Source organism: Brassica napus, chromosome A7, assembly GCF_020379485.1.
Source record: "Brassica napus cultivar Da-Ae chromosome A7, Da-Ae, whole genome shotgun sequence".
Taxonomy (NCBI): Eukaryota; Viridiplantae; Streptophyta; class Magnoliopsida; order Brassicales; family Brassicaceae; genus Brassica; species Brassica napus.
This window is the reverse complement of record NC_063440.1, coordinates 3,673,071-3,690,127: the sequence shown is the minus strand read 5'-3', so window position 1 is coordinate 3,690,127 and position 17,057 is coordinate 3,673,071. Positions and strand designations below refer to the sequence as shown.

General features: G+C 32.8%; 3 protein-coding genes and 1 long non-coding RNA gene across 4 annotated transcripts; 2 read left to right on the top strand and 2 right to left on the bottom strand.

The window, feature by feature from the left end:
• Positions 1 to 204: 204 nt before the first annotated feature.
• On the bottom strand, positions 205 to 2,691 carry LOC106406941 (peptidyl-prolyl cis-trans isomerase CYP40). The gene is made up of 9 exons (XM_013847695.3): positions 2,352 to 2,691; positions 1,744 to 2,244; positions 1,552 to 1,639; positions 1,393 to 1,445; positions 1,025 to 1,129; positions 845 to 920; positions 680 to 717; positions 520 to 595; positions 205 to 419 (listed from the first exon to the last, which is right to left on the bottom strand). Exons 1-8 carry the CDS (start codon positions 2,520 to 2,522, stop codon positions 542 to 544), a joined length of 1,086 nt encoding a protein of 361 aa, XP_013703149.1. The 5' UTR covers positions 2,523 to 2,691; the 3' UTR covers positions 205 to 419; positions 520 to 541.
• A 5,277-nt stretch (positions 2,692 to 7,968) lies between these two features.
• On the bottom strand, positions 7,969 to 8,979 carry LOC106407049 (extensin-2; the record flags this gene model as incomplete). The annotated part of the gene is given in 1 exon segment (XM_013847827.3): positions 7,969 to 8,979. A coding segment is annotated over 1 exon segment (810 nt), but the record flags the coding sequence as incomplete, so codon positions are not given.
• A 343-nt stretch (positions 8,980 to 9,322) lies between these two features.
• Positions 9,323 to 10,378, top strand: LOC125576684. Its single transcript, XR_007315120.1, has 2 exons — positions 9,323 to 9,819; positions 9,923 to 10,378. It is a non-coding gene; the product is annotated as an uncharacterized LOC125576684 (long non-coding RNA).
• Positions 10,379 to 14,112: 3,734 nt separating this feature from the next.
• On the top strand, positions 14,113 to 16,110 carry LOC111201269 (proline-rich extensin-like protein EPR1). The gene is made up of 2 exons (XM_022692935.2): positions 14,113 to 14,894; positions 14,990 to 16,110. The coding sequence occupies exons 1-2, from the start codon at positions 14,816 to 14,818 to the stop codon at positions 15,613 to 15,615; spliced, it is 705 nt and encodes a 234-aa protein (XP_022548656.2). The 5' UTR covers positions 14,113 to 14,815; the 3' UTR covers positions 15,616 to 16,110.
• Positions 16,111 to 17,057: the final 947 nt, after the last annotated feature.

Genomic DNA, 17,057 nt, shown 5'->3' with positions numbered 1-17,057 from the left:
AATTGGTCTAATATTTGGATGGATCCTAAATACACCTACATGAACTACCCAATACTCAAAACAATTAATTCGAACCAAATACCCAGATACCCAAGCCTAGTTCTATGTTGCTTGCAACAACAATTAAACACGATTATTTCTGTATTTGCTAACACATAATTCAAGCAAAGAGAGAAAAATTGGGGAAGGAAGCAAAAAACAAGAGCGACAGCAATAACTCAAAATTCCATAAATAGTCATCGAATAGTCTGTCTTGGGTAAGAGATTATGCATATCTTTGCTGGAAATGCAGAAGTAAACATTGTTTACCAAAATGAGGGAACCAGAAACAGTGCCCAAAGTCTATTGAATATTTCTTTCTTTTATATGCTCTTTTCACCCTTTTCTTTGTTAGTCTCTTCTCCACTATCCAACCAAACCTACAAAGACAGCAAAATAGAAGCTTAAACATCATATCATTTCCATCAAGATAACATTTTCTGGTAACTTGACAGTTAAAACTGAATAAGATAGACTTACCCCTAAAATGTATCAGACCATTCTATCCAAACATTTTGCGGTACTGCTTTTTCTCTTTATTGTCTCTAATGGCAATCTGCACACGTGTACATATATATCAACTTAATTAAGTCACTCCAAAACAATGAAACATCATTGGATTGTTTGTAGGCGTAGTTACCTTTTTCATTACAGCAGCATATTCTTTCTTGAGACCAGCTGAAAATCAACATCAGGTATCAAGCTAGTTAGAATCTTCCGTAATAATAGATTTAGGCGTCTAATCTACTCATACATCAATAACCATAAACACACAAAAAAAAAAGACTCTTGGTAAACGACTTACCATCGTTAGGTTCGAATTGAAGAGCTTTCTCCAGGCTTTCAGCAGCAGCATCGATGTTATTGAGAGCCATGTATGCCTAATATTACCACCAAGCACAGTCATACTCATACCAAGAGAAATCTCCAAGACATGTTACACTTATACATAGGCATAGATTATAGAATACACTTTTTAAAGTACCTGGCCCTGTCGAAACAATGCTTTGACATTGTTATCTTCATCACGCATAGCAAACTCAGTGTCCAACAATGCTCCCTTAGCATCTCCAAATTTCAGTTTGCAGGCCTGCCACAGGAGCCAGCAACGATACAAATAGATGAGACCAGTACAATAGAATCAGCTATAGAGGGAATCAAAAGCAAATCAAGCTTTATAAATGTATTCAAATCTATACGAGAATGAAGATGAAGAGTTTGTGTAGTAAACAATCAACCAACATGTTCTCTAACGCCTCGGACGGTACTTAAACACACAAATACATAGTTTACATACATGGATTTCACTCACAACAAAAGATTAAACAAGGAAGGTGAAAAGCATGGACTTACAGCACTGTTAGTGAAGATCTGCGACTTTGTCTTACGCAAGGCAGTGCTGGTCTCTGCAAGATCACAAGTAGATAAACTAAGTGAGAGACACACAGTAGCAATATCCCCTGAGATGCAGAAGTAAAGGGAAACATATGTAGAGAGGAAATGAAGAACAACCTTGGTCAATGCCATCTTTCTCCCAGCAAATATCCAGATAACGCAAAGCCTTGCGGTACTTTCTAAGAGCCATCTTGTAGTCTTGTTTCTATAGAGTAGATTGAGTTCATAAAACAGGATTCAAGGAAAGCATACAGACATATAACAATCCAATTATAAAAAAAAAAAGGAAAGGTTGAGAGGAAAGCAAACCTTAAAGTGCTCGTTACCACTAGCCTTGACAGAGTCAACAGTCTCCATCCACCAAGACAACTCAAGAGGGCTTTCATTAAGATCAACAGGCCAGTCAGGGAACACATCACCGTCCTTGAAGAAGTTACAGATCCCATCATCTTCGCCCTCGGGAATCACCCCACAGTCATGAATAACGACATCCAGAGAAGGACAAGCGTTTTCCTCGGTTGAAACATGCTCAATGGAACGAACCACTCCCATCCCTTTGGTAACCCTTCCAAAGACAACATGTTTCCCATCGAGATGAGAAGTGCGAGTGGTGGTGATGAAAAACTGAGAGCCGTTAGTGTTGGGGCCAGAGTTAGCCATAGAGAGCATCCCTTTCCTCTCATGTTTGAGGTCAAAGTTCTCGTCTTCAAACTTTAACCCGTAGATAGATTCACCACCAGTGCCATCATTGGCTGATATGTCCCCACCTTGAATCATAAACCCCTTGATTACACGATGGAATCGACTCCCCTGAACGAAAAAAACATAAATCATAAAAAGGAAACACCTTTCTACTTCAAAACAAAAGGCACAAGCTTTAAAGCAGAGACATTAAGCTACAAGAGAGAGAGAGAGACCTTGTAGTGGAGAGGGACGCCGGTGTTGGGGCCGATGCCTTTGTCGCCGGTGCAAAGCGATCGGAAATTCTCGGCGGTTTTGGGGACGAGGTCGTCGTAGAGCTCGATGATGATTCTGCCTTCGAGCTCGCCTCCAATGCTAATGTCCATGAAACACTTTGACTTGCCCATCGCTCGATTCACTCTGAAAATGTGGAGTCGCTTTCTCTGGCTGGCTCCGTCTGTAGAGAGGAGAGGAGACTTCGTTGGAAATCAAAACGACAGAAGAGCGAGACGCATGAGTGACCAAAACCCTAGGACCCACTTTCTTCCTATTCCTCCTCTCCAACTTATTTTATTTTATTTTATTTAAAATGGATATTATAAACTATTTTTATTAATAGATTAGTCCATTCATATACCATAAGTCCACAATAATGGATAGTAGGTGATTGCCAACTATGGCCAGCCACTAGACCAGTTATATTTGGTTTTATTTTCTATTTTGGTTTTCTCAGTTGTTGATATCTCTTTTCAACCTAATTCTTGGTTTCTTCTTCGGGACCATTGCTTTTTATTTATCTTTAAAACAATTTGAATTTTCAAAATTCTACTAAACCAAGAAAAACATCTTATACAATTTGGTTCAGTTACTGAGTACCTTTCATTTTTTTTATTAAATTTTAAAGAAAAATATACAAGTATTTTTATTGAATCAAGTATAATCAGATAAATTTGATCACAATCAAATAGATTTGGTTTAAACCAGATAAATCTAGTTAGTTCAATTACTCGGTTCAGAGAAGTTATTAAAAACATCGGTCTGCTTTGTAATTGTATTCACAGTAATGTGTGTTTGCAATGACCCAAAAATTTAATATAAATACAAATTTCTACTTTAAATTCAATCAAATAAAAAAGTAATTAAAAATATAGTAAGAATACACTTATCTTTTTATGACTAAACAAAGGGGCTCTATATTTTTACAGTTATAATCTTGAGAAGTCTTTTCGAGATAGTGAGAAATTTACTCATGTATTATTGTTACAATTATTTTATTAAATTTTGCAAAATATTTTGATGAAAAATAAACCTAAATCATGTAAATATAAACAATTCTAAATTATGTGAATTTAAATTTAATAAAATCAATGTTTCATACAAAGATGAGTGAATATAATGGTAAGTCGTGATTGTGCATATGTGTTAGGGTTTGATAACATATGTTCAAGTAATGTTGATAGTTTTAGGGTTAGATTTTAGAGTTTAAAATATTTTTTGAAATTATAATTTGACATGAAAGTGTGTAGTTTTAAATATATTAAACATTTTATAAAAACAAATGATAAGAGTAATGTCAAAGAAGTCCTGGATGGAGACATTACCATAAAATCACATGAATCCGGTAGAAAAGCAAACAACAAGTTGGAATACAAGAAGATCAAGCGCGATCCTCACGGGATGTTGATAGTACCTCACAGCTGTTCTGATGGTATATTCGAGTATGAGGTGAAATGCAAGGGAACGTCAAAGCCATTCTCGAAAGTTCGAGCTATTCTCATCTCAGAGATGAAAGAGAAAGGGGTGGAAGCTGTGAAGGGTTTTATGATCAATTTTCTGAAGCACAAAATGTTTGATGGTGGAACTTGTTTTTGAGCAAGTTTTCATGCTCACCTGAGCTAATCATGAACTCTAAAGGTCAAGCTAATGATTTAAAACAAGCGCTTGGTGGGAGGCAACTCACTGGTAAGTATTTACTTACCTCTATTATTAGGATTTATATCTTTTTCTCACCTTCTTTAGAATTATTTTCACACCGAGACGGTGTGAAGTGAGTCTGAGGGAGGACGCTACTAATGCCACTCTCTTTTGATGTTTTTGAGTCGTTTCTTTTTTAATTATTATTTTTATTTATTTTGTTTTATTGAGTCAAACTCTTTTTTGGGGACTGCCTTTCTTAGAATTACCCGTCTAACCAACGCCAAAGTGACTATTCTTTCAGCCATTGACTTTTACTACATGAAAAGGCCCAAGTGGTCTGAAAAGAATGTGAGTACGGTTTCCCTCTCCCTTCCCTTAAAAATGATAAAAATGATAAAGGTGAATTGGGAACTTAGTGGTGAATCCCATTAGTACTCGCATCTCATGGAAGCATGTGCGATAAACTCAGTCGATAGAAAAATAAAATGATACCCTAAAAAGTAGGGAGAAATCGACTGGGGAAGTGAAAAAATAGAGAGGAAAGAAACCGGAACTATGAAACATGAACGGGACAGACTCCATGTGTCCATTGATCAATACTCCCTCGATGATACTGCACATTTCAATTCCTAATAAGAAGTCACGTGATGGTGAGTTTGGGTCACTCCAGGCTGTGGGTTGAAAATGGTATGGTTACTAAGCTGATGGTTAAGAACATGACAGTATCTTCTTAGGGAGCTTTGCGAACATATCAGCACTTATTCACCAATGCGCGTTTATCCTCCTGAGTTCAACGAGAGTTAGTTCATTGGATTGTTAGCATAGTAATCAAAGCCACGAGAGTGGAAAGATTATAAAACCGTGTTTTGAGTTCTAGAGCAGTGCTTAACTGATTTTCTGAAAGTGGTTTGCATTCACTATCTGATTTCCTGTGATTCCTTTATTGCCCAACGCTTTTATTAATAGTTTCATATCTTCGGTTTACTCTTCTGTGTCTCATTTAACTTGCATCCAAAACCATCTTAGTGTCTTCTAGCTTTATCTAAACTTGAAAATTGAAATGTGTATATGGTCTATGTGGATTTGATCCCTAAATACTACCACACACATCCGTGCACTTGCAGTTTGACTTTACTGGTTAAAACTCTGAGCATATGTTATAACCCACATATCTGAAGAAAAAGACATGAATAAATAGAAAACTTAAATAAATAGAAAAAAGTTGGTGACTTACAGTCGGAGAAGTTATTACAGTCCGAGAAATCATGGTCGTTAACAACACCAGCAGTTACAGATTTACAAAAATCGATGGGAAAAAAGAAGTCAGACTACATTTTTAGGGTTTAATGGCGGCTAAACGCCTTAAGGCAAACACTGAACTCAACAGCAAACAAGAAGAACTTATAGGCAGCAGAGTCAACGAAACGCGGTTTCAGATCTGAAAAAAAAGAAGCAGGTGGTTAATTTAATACTAAAATACTCTTTGGCACGAAGGATAAACGATATTACTGGCGGTCAGAACAACAGAAATGAAAGAATCTCCGGAAATCACCTTCAAAATCGTCTCAGAGAGAAACGGCTATAGGGTTTTGTGCATTTTTCAACAAAAAGTGAAAAAAAATATTTATATGTCCAATAATTATCTTATTAAGTTTAATGTACTTTGGTAAAATACTTCCTGCAGGTCGTATGGACCCAAAATATAACTCTTAACTCAAATAACTAACTTCACTGTCAGAAGACTTACATAACCTCAGGAGACTTACAAAATCTCAGAAGACTTTTTGGGGTTATATTCGTAAAAATAAATTTTGGTATTTTGTTTGGTCATAAGTGGCTGGTTGTAGTTTCACTCGCATTTTGGGTTATTTTTGCATTTGATTCAACTTTGGGTATACGTTTGTTGTTAAAATCAAGTTTTAAGTCATATTTGACAAATTCCTCAAAGAAAAATAAGAACAAATTTTAAGAACCAACTTAAGATTAATTAAGATAGTTTATTATGTCTCAACGTTAATAAGTTACTCACTTTGTTTCAAATTAATACATGTTTTAGTTTTTTCACACATATTAATAAAATATATTAAATTGCAGTATTAATGCATAATTTTTGTGATTATCTATTTCTGATTGTTTTAAACTAATAAAAATCTAGAAAATGCAATTAATTTTTTTGAAGTTTACATTAAGCTATTATTAGTTAACAAAAAATGCATTATAAATATAAAATTATATTGTTTTGAAACAACATTTTTCTCTAAAACATGTATATTTTTGAGACTGAAGGAGTAAATAGTTGGAAAATAGCCAAAAATACAACATTCATAGTACCACTTTTCATGTTTAAAGTAACCAATTTTACCTTCACTTTAAATGAAGGGTAAAAGACATTTATACCCTAGGGTTAACTAATCTACACTTAGGGTTTAGAGTTGAGAGGTGGGATAGGGTTTTTGGAATGTGAAATTTAGAATTTTAATACATATAAATAAATATTTAAAAAATAATTTTCGATTTTCAAAAAAAAAATTTGAAGAAAAAAACAAAATTCGATTAAAAGAATTTTCATGGTACCATTATTCATGTTTACCACCACTGAAGAGACATTTTCAAAAATATATTCAAAAGACTGATATACTCTTGTTCTCTATATAATAAATAATTATTCAAATAAAAAAATTAAAAAAAAATAATGAAGAAGGTGGTAACATGAAAATTCCTATTTTTGAATTTTTTTAAAAAAATTTCTTTTTGTAAAAAAAATTATATTTTCGAATTATACTTTTTCAAATTCAAACTTTTTCAATTTTTTTTTCAAAATATCTTTTTGAAAAACGAAAATTATTTTTGAAACTATTTTTTAAAACTATTTTTATATATTTTTAAGTATTTATTTATATAAAGAATTCTAAATTTCACATTTCAAATCCTATGAGGAATTTCACTTATACCACTTTGGTGACACCATTATTCAAGTTTACCACAACAAATAAACATTTACAAAAATACTTTTTTTATTAAATATTAAAAGATTCTTATATCCTTATTCTTTATATATAAAATAAATAAATGTTTACGTAAATAAAAAATCTAAACAAATAAAAATATTTTTAAAATTTTTTTTCAAATTATACTATTTCAAAATTCAAACCCTAAACCCTAAAACTCAACTCTAAACCCTAAACCATCAATCCTAAACCCAATATTTTTTTGAAATACGAACTATAAACCCTAAAACCTCAACTCTAAACCCTAAAAAGTAACTCTTAACACTAAACCTTCAACTCTAAATCGAAAACGTTCAACTCTAAACCCTAAAACATCAACACTGAACCCTAAACCCTAAACTTCAATTCTAAACCCTAAACCATCAACACTAAACCCAAAACTATCAACCCTAAACCCTAAACCCTAAAAAGTAGACTCTAAACCCTATAAACTTAACCCTAAACCCTAAAACATCACCTCTGAACCCTAAACCCTAAACTCGAAACCCTAAACTCGAAACCCTAAACCCTAAAACCCTAGAGTTGATGTTTTAGGGTTTAGATTTGAAGGTTTAGGTTTTTAGGGTTTATGGATTACGTTTAGGGTTTAGAGTTGATGTTTTAGGGTTTAGATTTGAAGGTTTAGGGTTTAGACTTGATGTTTCGGGGTTTAGGGTTTAGATTAGTTGACCATAGGTTTTTTTTTTGTCAAAAATAATCAAAGGGTTATAAATATGTTTTCCCCTTTCATTAACAATCCTACTATATAAAAGGAACTATTTTAGAGGTTTTCAAGGTGTGCCACATAGGCAGAAAAATTCCTGGCCAACCAATTTGCCATGTCATCTTGAACTGGGCTTCAATCAATAAAATGGAAAAAAATGTCACGTACTGGTCCAGCCCGTTAAGTATTACTGTCCAATTATCTAGAAAAGAGACAGATCATCATCCCCGTAACCCTAAGCCAAACACAATCAGCCTCCCCTGTAACTCTAAGCTATGTCTCGATGCCGACATCGATTCACTTCCTCTCCCCCCATCGCCTCCCGCATAATGCCTCCATTCAAGATGGAACTTCAATCGTCTGCCATAAATCTTCTAATCAAGATGACTATTGACCCTCCACATCTCTCCTCCGACTCGATGATATCTATCTCTGTGTTCTCTTCTTCTCATACTTTTTATACACCGGAGGTGGTGGTGATGAATAGTAGTATGGAGAGTACGACTTTGGTGGTGGTGGTGGAGATGAGTAGTAATATGGTGGAGGGTAAGATTTTGGTGGTGGTGGAGATGAGTAATAGTAAGGTGGAGGTGGTGATTTCACCGGAGGAGGCGGTGAATGGTAGTAGTATGGAGGTGGAGGAGATTTGACTGGTGGTGGTGGAGAGTGATAATAGTATGGCGGCGGTGGAGATTTAACTGGGGGAGGAGGAGAGTGGTAGTAGTAGGGTGGAGGTGGAGACTTGACCGGAGGAGGAGAGTGGTAGTAGTAAGGTGGAGGTGGAGACTTAACCGGAGGAGGAGGAGAGTGATAATAGTACGGTGGTGGAGGAGACTTCACCGGAGGGGGTGGAGATTGATAGTAGTACGGTGATGGAGGAGACTTCACGGGAGGAGGTGGAGAATGATAGTAATAAGGAGGAGGAGGAGATTTCACCGGAGGCGGAGGAGAGTGGTAATAATACGGTGGTGGTGGAGATTTCACCGGGGGAGGTGGAGAGTGGTAGTATTACGGTGGTGGAGGAGACTTAACAGGAGGAGGAGGAGATTTATACTCATACGGTGGTGGAGGGGACTTAACCGGAGGAGGAGGAGATTTGTATTTATAAGGAGGTGGAGGAGATGCAACCGGAGGTGGTGGAGGAGAGCTATAAATGTAAGGTTCAGTAGCGATTGCCGAGCCAACAAGTAACGCCAAAATGGCTGACCGTTTGTATGTTTTTGTCTGGTTGGTGAATCATTTACTACTAGATTAACTAGAATCTTATGTTCATATTTCTTTGTATGTTCTTAAGTTTGGGTTGGTGAATCAATTTACCGCTACATGCGTGGTTCAGGTCGGTTTTTCTCAGAAGAACTCTTGGACTGTATAAATATAGCATCTGAGCATGAAGCTGTTCAGTTAGCAGAAATAGTATAAGCTTCGATGTACATGGAGACGCAAAGCTAATCTTATTACATGGAACATGGTTAAAGATCTTATTTCAAACGCAGAGCAAACATAGAAGAAATATGTTATGGCTGAGAGAGAGTATAGACCCTACTCTTCAGTTTGAAACAGAATTATGGTACATCTATTTTTTTCTTTCTCCAGTATTTGTGTTTAAATTTCCATCTTTTTCTTTCAGATTAGCTAAATTCTGCTTCTTTCTTTTAATTAGTAATGGGAGGCGAAATGGCCTTCAATCTTATGCGGTCATGAACCTATGAGATAAATTAGTTATCCCAAAAATTACAACCAAATGGGGAGCTCTCAATACAAACAATGAGGAAGTGGCTGATGAATTGAAAGTGCTTTTGAATTTTTTAATTGGAAGCCGATATCTATATATAGCTGGTGAAGCAAAAATATATAAAGAACTGAAAAGCCAAGAATACAATCTTTCTATTGTAAGCCTCCTAACCTGTATAGTCCAATGTGTATTAATTCCTATGGGTGTCTCTCTTTTTTTGCAGTTGTTCAAATTGAATTCTTTATGGGAACCAGATAGAGAAATCAACATTCAGATACAAACCAATGAGAAAATAGAATGCTTGAGAAGAATCAGATTGAAGATGAACATCAGCTTCGTTCTTGGTAGGAGCCACCAGATCCATTATTGGATTCTTCTGATTCCTCGTCAATTCACTACAAGATTGGTTCACACAAATTTCAAATTCGTATCTGTTTGATTTCTTAGGTAGAAGAGATGTACTCTTTGGTGGTCTAATGGAAGGTCTGCATCAGCATGAAGCACATGGAGGTTGCAAAAATGATCACGATGCATAAGATTTTCTTTACATAGCAAAATCACTTGAAGCAGAGAGCAATGGAATAGTACTCTCAATTGAAAAAAGTTAAAGGAGATATAATACTATTATACAGAATTCGTCCTTATTTTAAAAGTTCCACGTTCGTGAACATATCACCATTCACTTTTCCACTACTTTAAGACACATGCGAAACCAATATTCGTAATAAATATATTTCCTAAATCTCAAACAAACCAAACTGTAGCCCTTTTTTAACACAAACTGTAGCTAAATACAAAAATAATACAATTGTTTTACTCGGCTGATTTTCTCGGCAATGAAAAACAAAACTCCTATGCAAAAAAAAAAAATATAAACAAATGAAAGTAAATGGAACTATAAAAGCATAAAGGCCTACTATGCTGATCCATTTCACTTATGGTTAATAATATAAAAACATTGGTCCGTTGATTACATAAAGCTTGAAATATTCGTGAGATAAGAAATACTTTAAATTTTTATAGGAGCTTCCATACTTTAAAAACACCGGCAATTAAAAAGCCCTACCATTTCAAAAATAAACTGTGGGAAAAAACATGTCATAGTTAGAAATTACCTCTTATCTGGATAGCGATTCTTATGTTTCTCTAGCAATAATGAATAAAAAACCTGGTACAGAGGATAATGTAGTACTCATTAATCTCACACTTCAACGAGGAGGCAGGAGATTGTTGAATAAGAACCCGTCTCCATCCCGCATAGCTAACTGAGAACAAGGTATTTAAACATGCATGATTTTGATTCTCCTGAAATTGGACAACTTCACAACTGTGAGAAATATCGCAATGCGTACGCAGCTGGTGTTTAAAGACGGCCATGGTTACATAACACCCAAGTGACGGCATCAGCACGCCAAAGGAGACAGCCGCAAAGGTAGAGCCAAGAGAAAGCGTTTTGTAATGCCATTGTCTACTGTATTCAGCAAGTCAATCCAGCTGTTGTTATAACATAACATGTGCATGTGTAGATACTTCTGGCAAGTTAGCGCAACAATTAAGCAACTTCCACGCTTTCAAGAAGGCGAGTTGGTCTTTGACAAACACTCCGTAACCTTCTGTCAAAACGCCTAATCTTCTACACTCAGTCACATGCATTGTATTTTTTAAAACGCTACTGCAGGCCAAAATACAGCTTGCCAAATAGCAGATATGGGTTCTAAATGAAGCTACACTAAAAACATATGAAACTATTATGTATTCGTAAACATCTTTTCAATAGTAAGATAAACATAATCTATAAAAAGAATAACCAAATATGCAGAGAGAATATAAAAATCATTTTTAATTTAAAATATGCAAAAGCATCTTGAAATACTCATTAAAATTGATGAGATAAATATATGTGTAATTTTTTTTGTTAATAACCCGCCCGTAGGGCGGGCCAAACCCTAGTGAGGGTAAAAGTGGTTAGTGCAAACATGAAAAATGGTACTTTGAAAGTGTTTTTTTTGGCAATTTCCCAAAACATACATTCCTCTACCTCTCAACTCTAAATCCTAAGTCTTGATTAGTTAACCCTAGAGTTATAAATGTCTTTTACCATTCACTAAAAGTAAAAATAAAAGTGGTTAGTGTAAACCTGAAAAGTGGTACTAATTCGAAAAAAAAAATGAAATTTATTAAAAAGTTCAAATTTGAAAGTAAATAATTCGAAAACATAAAAAGGTTATGTTTCTTTTAATTTTATTTTTTATATTATTTTAAATTTCTTTTATTTAAATAGTTATTTATTATATATATAAAGTGAACAAGGGTATAAGTGTTTTTTGCCACTTAATCAATGATGTATTTTTGAAAATGTCTATTCAGTGGTTGTAAACATGAATAATGGTACCAAAAAAGTGGTAAGATCCCTAAATAGTTTATAAGTTATGTAAATAACAATTATGAACTTGTATAGTTGTGATTTTAATATGCATATATATATATATATATATATATATATATATATTGATAACTAAAATACAAGAAAAATAGGAAAACTTAATTATACTATAAACTAATTATTAAGGCTAATCCGCGCTTGCATAAGGTTTTTATAAAAATTTATTGTTTGATAATTGTTTTATATCTATGTCATTTGTTTAAAAGTTTCTGTTATATTGTTGTCTTCACACTGTCTCATTTTAATTATTACAATTCACTAGCATATATACTATTATTTGAGAAGTGAATTTGCTTGTTTGTCATGTTCTCTACAATTTAAGGTAATTTGTGTATTTGTCATGTTTTTAGGGTTTAGCTAAATCATTGATTTATTATTATTTTTTACCGGAGTCACTAATTTATTAATTTAAAAAGGCTTTTAATGAATCTTATATATAATTAAAAACAAATTTCATTTTAATAATATTAAATTTATATGTTATATTAAATATTTTAGTTAGTTTTTCTTATTTGTCATATTTTTAAAAGATTTAGACTTTTAGCTAGGTTATTGATTTATTATTAGTTTCTAACTGACTCACTAATTGATTAATTTAAACAATACCCTTAATGAATTTTATATATAATTAAAAATGAATTTTATGTTAATAATATTAAAGTTATAAGTTATATTTAATATTAAATAACTGATTATAAGACAATCTGAAAAGAAAATTGTGTTGCTATCTGAAAAGAATATTTTATTATAAAATTTAAAAAAATTAAGTTACAAATGTTTTGATGAAATATATTTGACATATATAAAATTTAAAAAAATTAAGTTACAAATGTATGTATTTTGATGAAATATATTTGACATATATAAATACTTTAATGTTTGATTTAACTATTTGAAAACATAAATAATAACTTCTTATGCTGGTTTTAGATTTAATAAGACATAAAATAATAAGAATTTAAAAGACAATTATGTCCGCATGTACGGACAAAACATCTAGTTACATTTACTAGATTAACGAAAAACACAACCTTATCGTCTTATATGGTTGATCATATTAACCTACATTGAAGTTTATACTTGAATTATGTGTGTTTTGTTTTAAGTATTTTCATTTCATCTATTTTGTACTCTTATTTTTTTTTTATCTCTGTGTGGTTTGTATTGTGTTTGCTTTTCGAGATGTTAGTACTATATCAGCTATGATTTAATATATTTTTTCTCTATTGATTGATAATAGAAATTGAGTATGTTTCTAATTTTTGATTAGAACTATAACTTTAGATTTGCGCTATATATCTTTATTTTTTCGGCTGTTATACATTTATACTGCTTTTCTAGAAAATTTTGTTGATTTATTTTTTATTTATTTTTTTCACAACTATTTTTGAAATCTTCGTTTTAGATATGTATTAATTTTTTTGTTTTGGTTTTTCAATAAGTATATATTAATTTTTGGTTGTGGTTTTCAATAATTTCTTATTAATTTTCATTATCTTGAGTTTATACCATAAAAAGAATAAAAATCTATGAGATACATGGCTTTTCTTTTTAATTTCATTCACCTTGGTTTGATGCAAGCAATATCGTAAATGGATTCTCTTTTCTTATGAGTATTTCTATTTATTTTCAAATTTATGGATTTTTGTTATATTATATATTATCATTAAAGTTTTTGGTATATCTTGTTATTTTTATTTTCTAAATATTTTTAATCATATTAATCACTGTTTGTGGGTTTATCATTTTTCTTATAAAATTTTCAAAACTTAAGTTCAGTAAGTAAAATAGAATAAAAAAGATATGCCAGATTCACTCCTTTTTATTTTTTTCTTGGATTTTGATGGAATGTGGAAAAATATCATAAAGTATTTCTTTCTTTTTGTTTTTCATTTTCCATTTTCTTGAATTCTTAAAATTTATGTACTAGATTACACTATGTATTTTTACTAAATTATTAATTTTGACGAAATTTTCACCAAAACAAAATTATATCTCTAGTTTTATTTATTTATTAAATATTTTATATATATATATATCTTATTATCTCTGTTTTCTAATGTTATTTGATATGTTTCGATTATATATTTATCTGTGGTTGTGGTTTTTATCTAATTTCTTGTTATTTTTTTATAGAATTGAGCTCAGTGAACAAACAAACAAAAAATAATTTGTGAGGTTCACTCTTTTATTTTGTTAAGGCAGATTTGATGTATAGTTAAAATATCGTCAATTAATTTTTATTCTTTTGTTCTTACAAATTTATGTACTTTGAATTATATTATTTATTTATTCTATTATTATTTACTTTCAGAAATATTTATTTTGGTCGACTTAATATTATTTTGTTAATATATTTGGTTAAACAATAGATTAATTAATAATTCTAAAAATTATGTTTAGTTTTTAGATAACTTCTTTAATGATGTGGAAGCATGAGACGAGATCATGATATACTTTTGTTTAAATAGAATTGAATTAAGAGAATTAAATTGAATTAAAAATAATTAAACTGAATTATAATAAGTTACAAGGATAAAAATTAAATTATACAACTCAAACATATCTAATCTCATATACTTAATAAGAAAATAATATCAAAATATTTCTTTAATTTAAAAATTAAAATTTATTTATTTAGATAATTATGCAACATAAATAAATTTGAACAAACATTCAAATAATTTATTGATGTGTAATTACATAGCTATACTGCCATCATACCAAATATAATTCATCCTATATAATAAGAACCAATCACACCACTAAAATCAAATATACAAACAAACAAGTAAACAAGCAAAATATTTACATAAACTACACGAAACTGAACGTAAGAGCTTGAATATAAAAAGTCCAGCAAAGAAAAAACAACACGAAATTGCTGTATAAGGAAAATGAAAACCCCAAGATCTTCATACGTTTATGAAACGTCTCTCGTGATGGTGTTAACCATATTCTTGCTCTTCATTTTAGGTGAGTCATTAGCTTTATAAAATTCAAACATAAGGACTAATTTGGCGACCACAATTTTTAATGTGTGATTAAATTTTATATTTGGGTTATTACAGGACAAGCAAGTGCAATGGGTTTTCTCAACAACATGATATGTTTTAATGGAGTACCGTACGCGTGTCCTGACAAGTGCGATGTAAAGTGTAAAGAGAATGGTTTTAATGGAGGGATATGTGTAACTGGAAGTCTCAAAGTTGCGCAATGTTGTTGCGATAAAAGGCTTACGCCATCGATATTGTCTTATCCGGTTAAGCCTCCCCCATCGATATTGTCTTATCCCGTTAAACCTCCCCCATCGATATTGTCTTATCCTGTTAAACCTCTCCCATCGATATTGTCTTATCCTGTTAAGCCTCCCCCATCGATATTGTCTTATCCCGTTAAACCTCCCCCATCGATATTGTCTTATCCCGTTAAGCCTCCCCCATCGATATTGTCTTATCCTGTTAAGCCTCCCCCATCGATATTGTCTTATCCCGTTAAACCTCCCCCATCGATATTGTCTTATCCCGTTAAACCTCCCCCATCGATATTGTCTTATCCCGTAAAGCCTCCCCCATCGATATTGTCTTCTCCCGTTAAACCTCCCCCATCGATATTGTCTTATCCTGTTAAGCCTCCCCCGTCGATATTGTCTTATCCTGTTAAACCTCCCCCCATCATGATTAATATTGAATCATAAATGTCTGAGAAAATAATAAAAAAATTATTATAATAATACGTATGATTGAATATTGGTTTTTTTTTTGCAGAAATGACTCAAAACTCAAAGTCAAACACAAATCTAATCCGTGACTTTTTTAGAATTTTTATTTGCCCTATTCACTCCAAAAGTTCGAATTATTCATGAAAATTCCACTATTTTTTTTCTTTCAAAAACGAGCATTTTACTCTACCATTCTCATGTTCCTCAAGTATTTACAATATTGATACTGCCATTAATACATCAACAACCATGAACAACCAATTTAAAGCTCTTAAGACACCTAAAAATCGATTTTCACTCTTCTTATCTCATCTCTTATGCACTAAAACCATCACTTTCACTTTCTCTCTTTATTCATCAAAAAAAAAAACCAAGATTTTGATTCTAAACTTTTTAAAGGTTCATAGAGCCATTCAAGCTCAAGATTCTTGGTCATCAACAAGTGGGTCACTTTCGGGGGACCACCATGGCTCCTCTCTTCTCGAAAATCCATACATCCCCTATCAGTGTATGGACATCTCGAAAATCCATACATCCCTTATCAGTGTATGTACATCTATCTCTCGAGCGCAGAACTTCTGTGTGCTTGAAGAAGCTAATTGAAACACTAAAACTGAACCTTTCCTACTGTCTAATTAACAGAGATAATTGTAATATTTAAGATTTAATCCAGAGGACCAGTCTACATTTTATTCTTATGAGTTTTCAACTTACCAAGTGATAGACAAGTTATGAACTTGCTCGAAATAACTAAAACGCATGAAGTACGTCTTTGTGTATCAAGCCTTGGCAACAAAGAAGCTGAATATGCTAATGAAGTTTAAGATGAAGGGAAGAAGATAATGAAGGGGGTGAAGATGATAATTTGGTTGAAGATGAAAATGATGATGGGGAGGAGGATGTTGATATGCCTGATGTTGCTGAAGCGGTTGATGATGGTGAGGATTACAGTGAGTATGGAAAAGTTAAAGATGAGGATGAGAAAGAAGAAGATGATATGTGTATGGCAGGGCATAATAGATTCACACTTGGATAACTTGTATAAAACCATCAACAGTGTAAGTCTTTGTGAAATCTTTTCTCTTCAAAGAGTTCATCAGCACCTTAAATGCCACTCTCCCCCTTGGATAATTCTCAATTTTTCCTATATCCATCACTAGCTTTGGAAGACTACCCCGTGTAGCGGTTAAGTATTTTTTCCCTTCAATGAATCTAGTGACGATGGCTAGGTATCCCAGCCGCGTGCGATCTTACTGAGGCCACTCTTCGCATCTCTCACATGCTGCTATTATATGTTCAGAAGTTGGACCAGAGTCGACATCAACACCCATCACCTCCCAGAAAGAAGCCATCTCGTCTGTAACCTCACACCTTGGATTTTCCAGGTCCTCAATGTAATTGCAGTTGAGACCATTGAG

Coding starts and splice junctions, on each gene's coding strand:
- LOC111201269 (XM_022692935.2), top strand. CDS start 14,816: ATGAAAACCCCAAGATCTTCATACGTTTATGAAACGTCTCTCGTGATG. Junction 14,895..14,989: donor ATTCTTGCTCTTCATTTTAG/GTGAGTCATTAG, acceptor GGGTTATTACAG/GACAAGCAAGTGCAATGGGT.
- LOC106406941 (XM_013847695.3), bottom strand. CDS start 2,522: ATGGGCAAGTCAAAGTGTTTCATGGACATTAGCATTGGAGGCGAGCTC. Junction 1,640..1,743: donor GTGGTAACGAGCACTTTAAG/GTTTGCTTTCCT, acceptor TCTACTCTATAG/AAACAAGACTACAAGATGGC. Junction 1,130..1,392: donor AGATCTTCACTAACAGTGCT/GTAAGTCCATGC, acceptor CTCCTGTGGCAG/GCCTGCAAACTGAAATTTGG.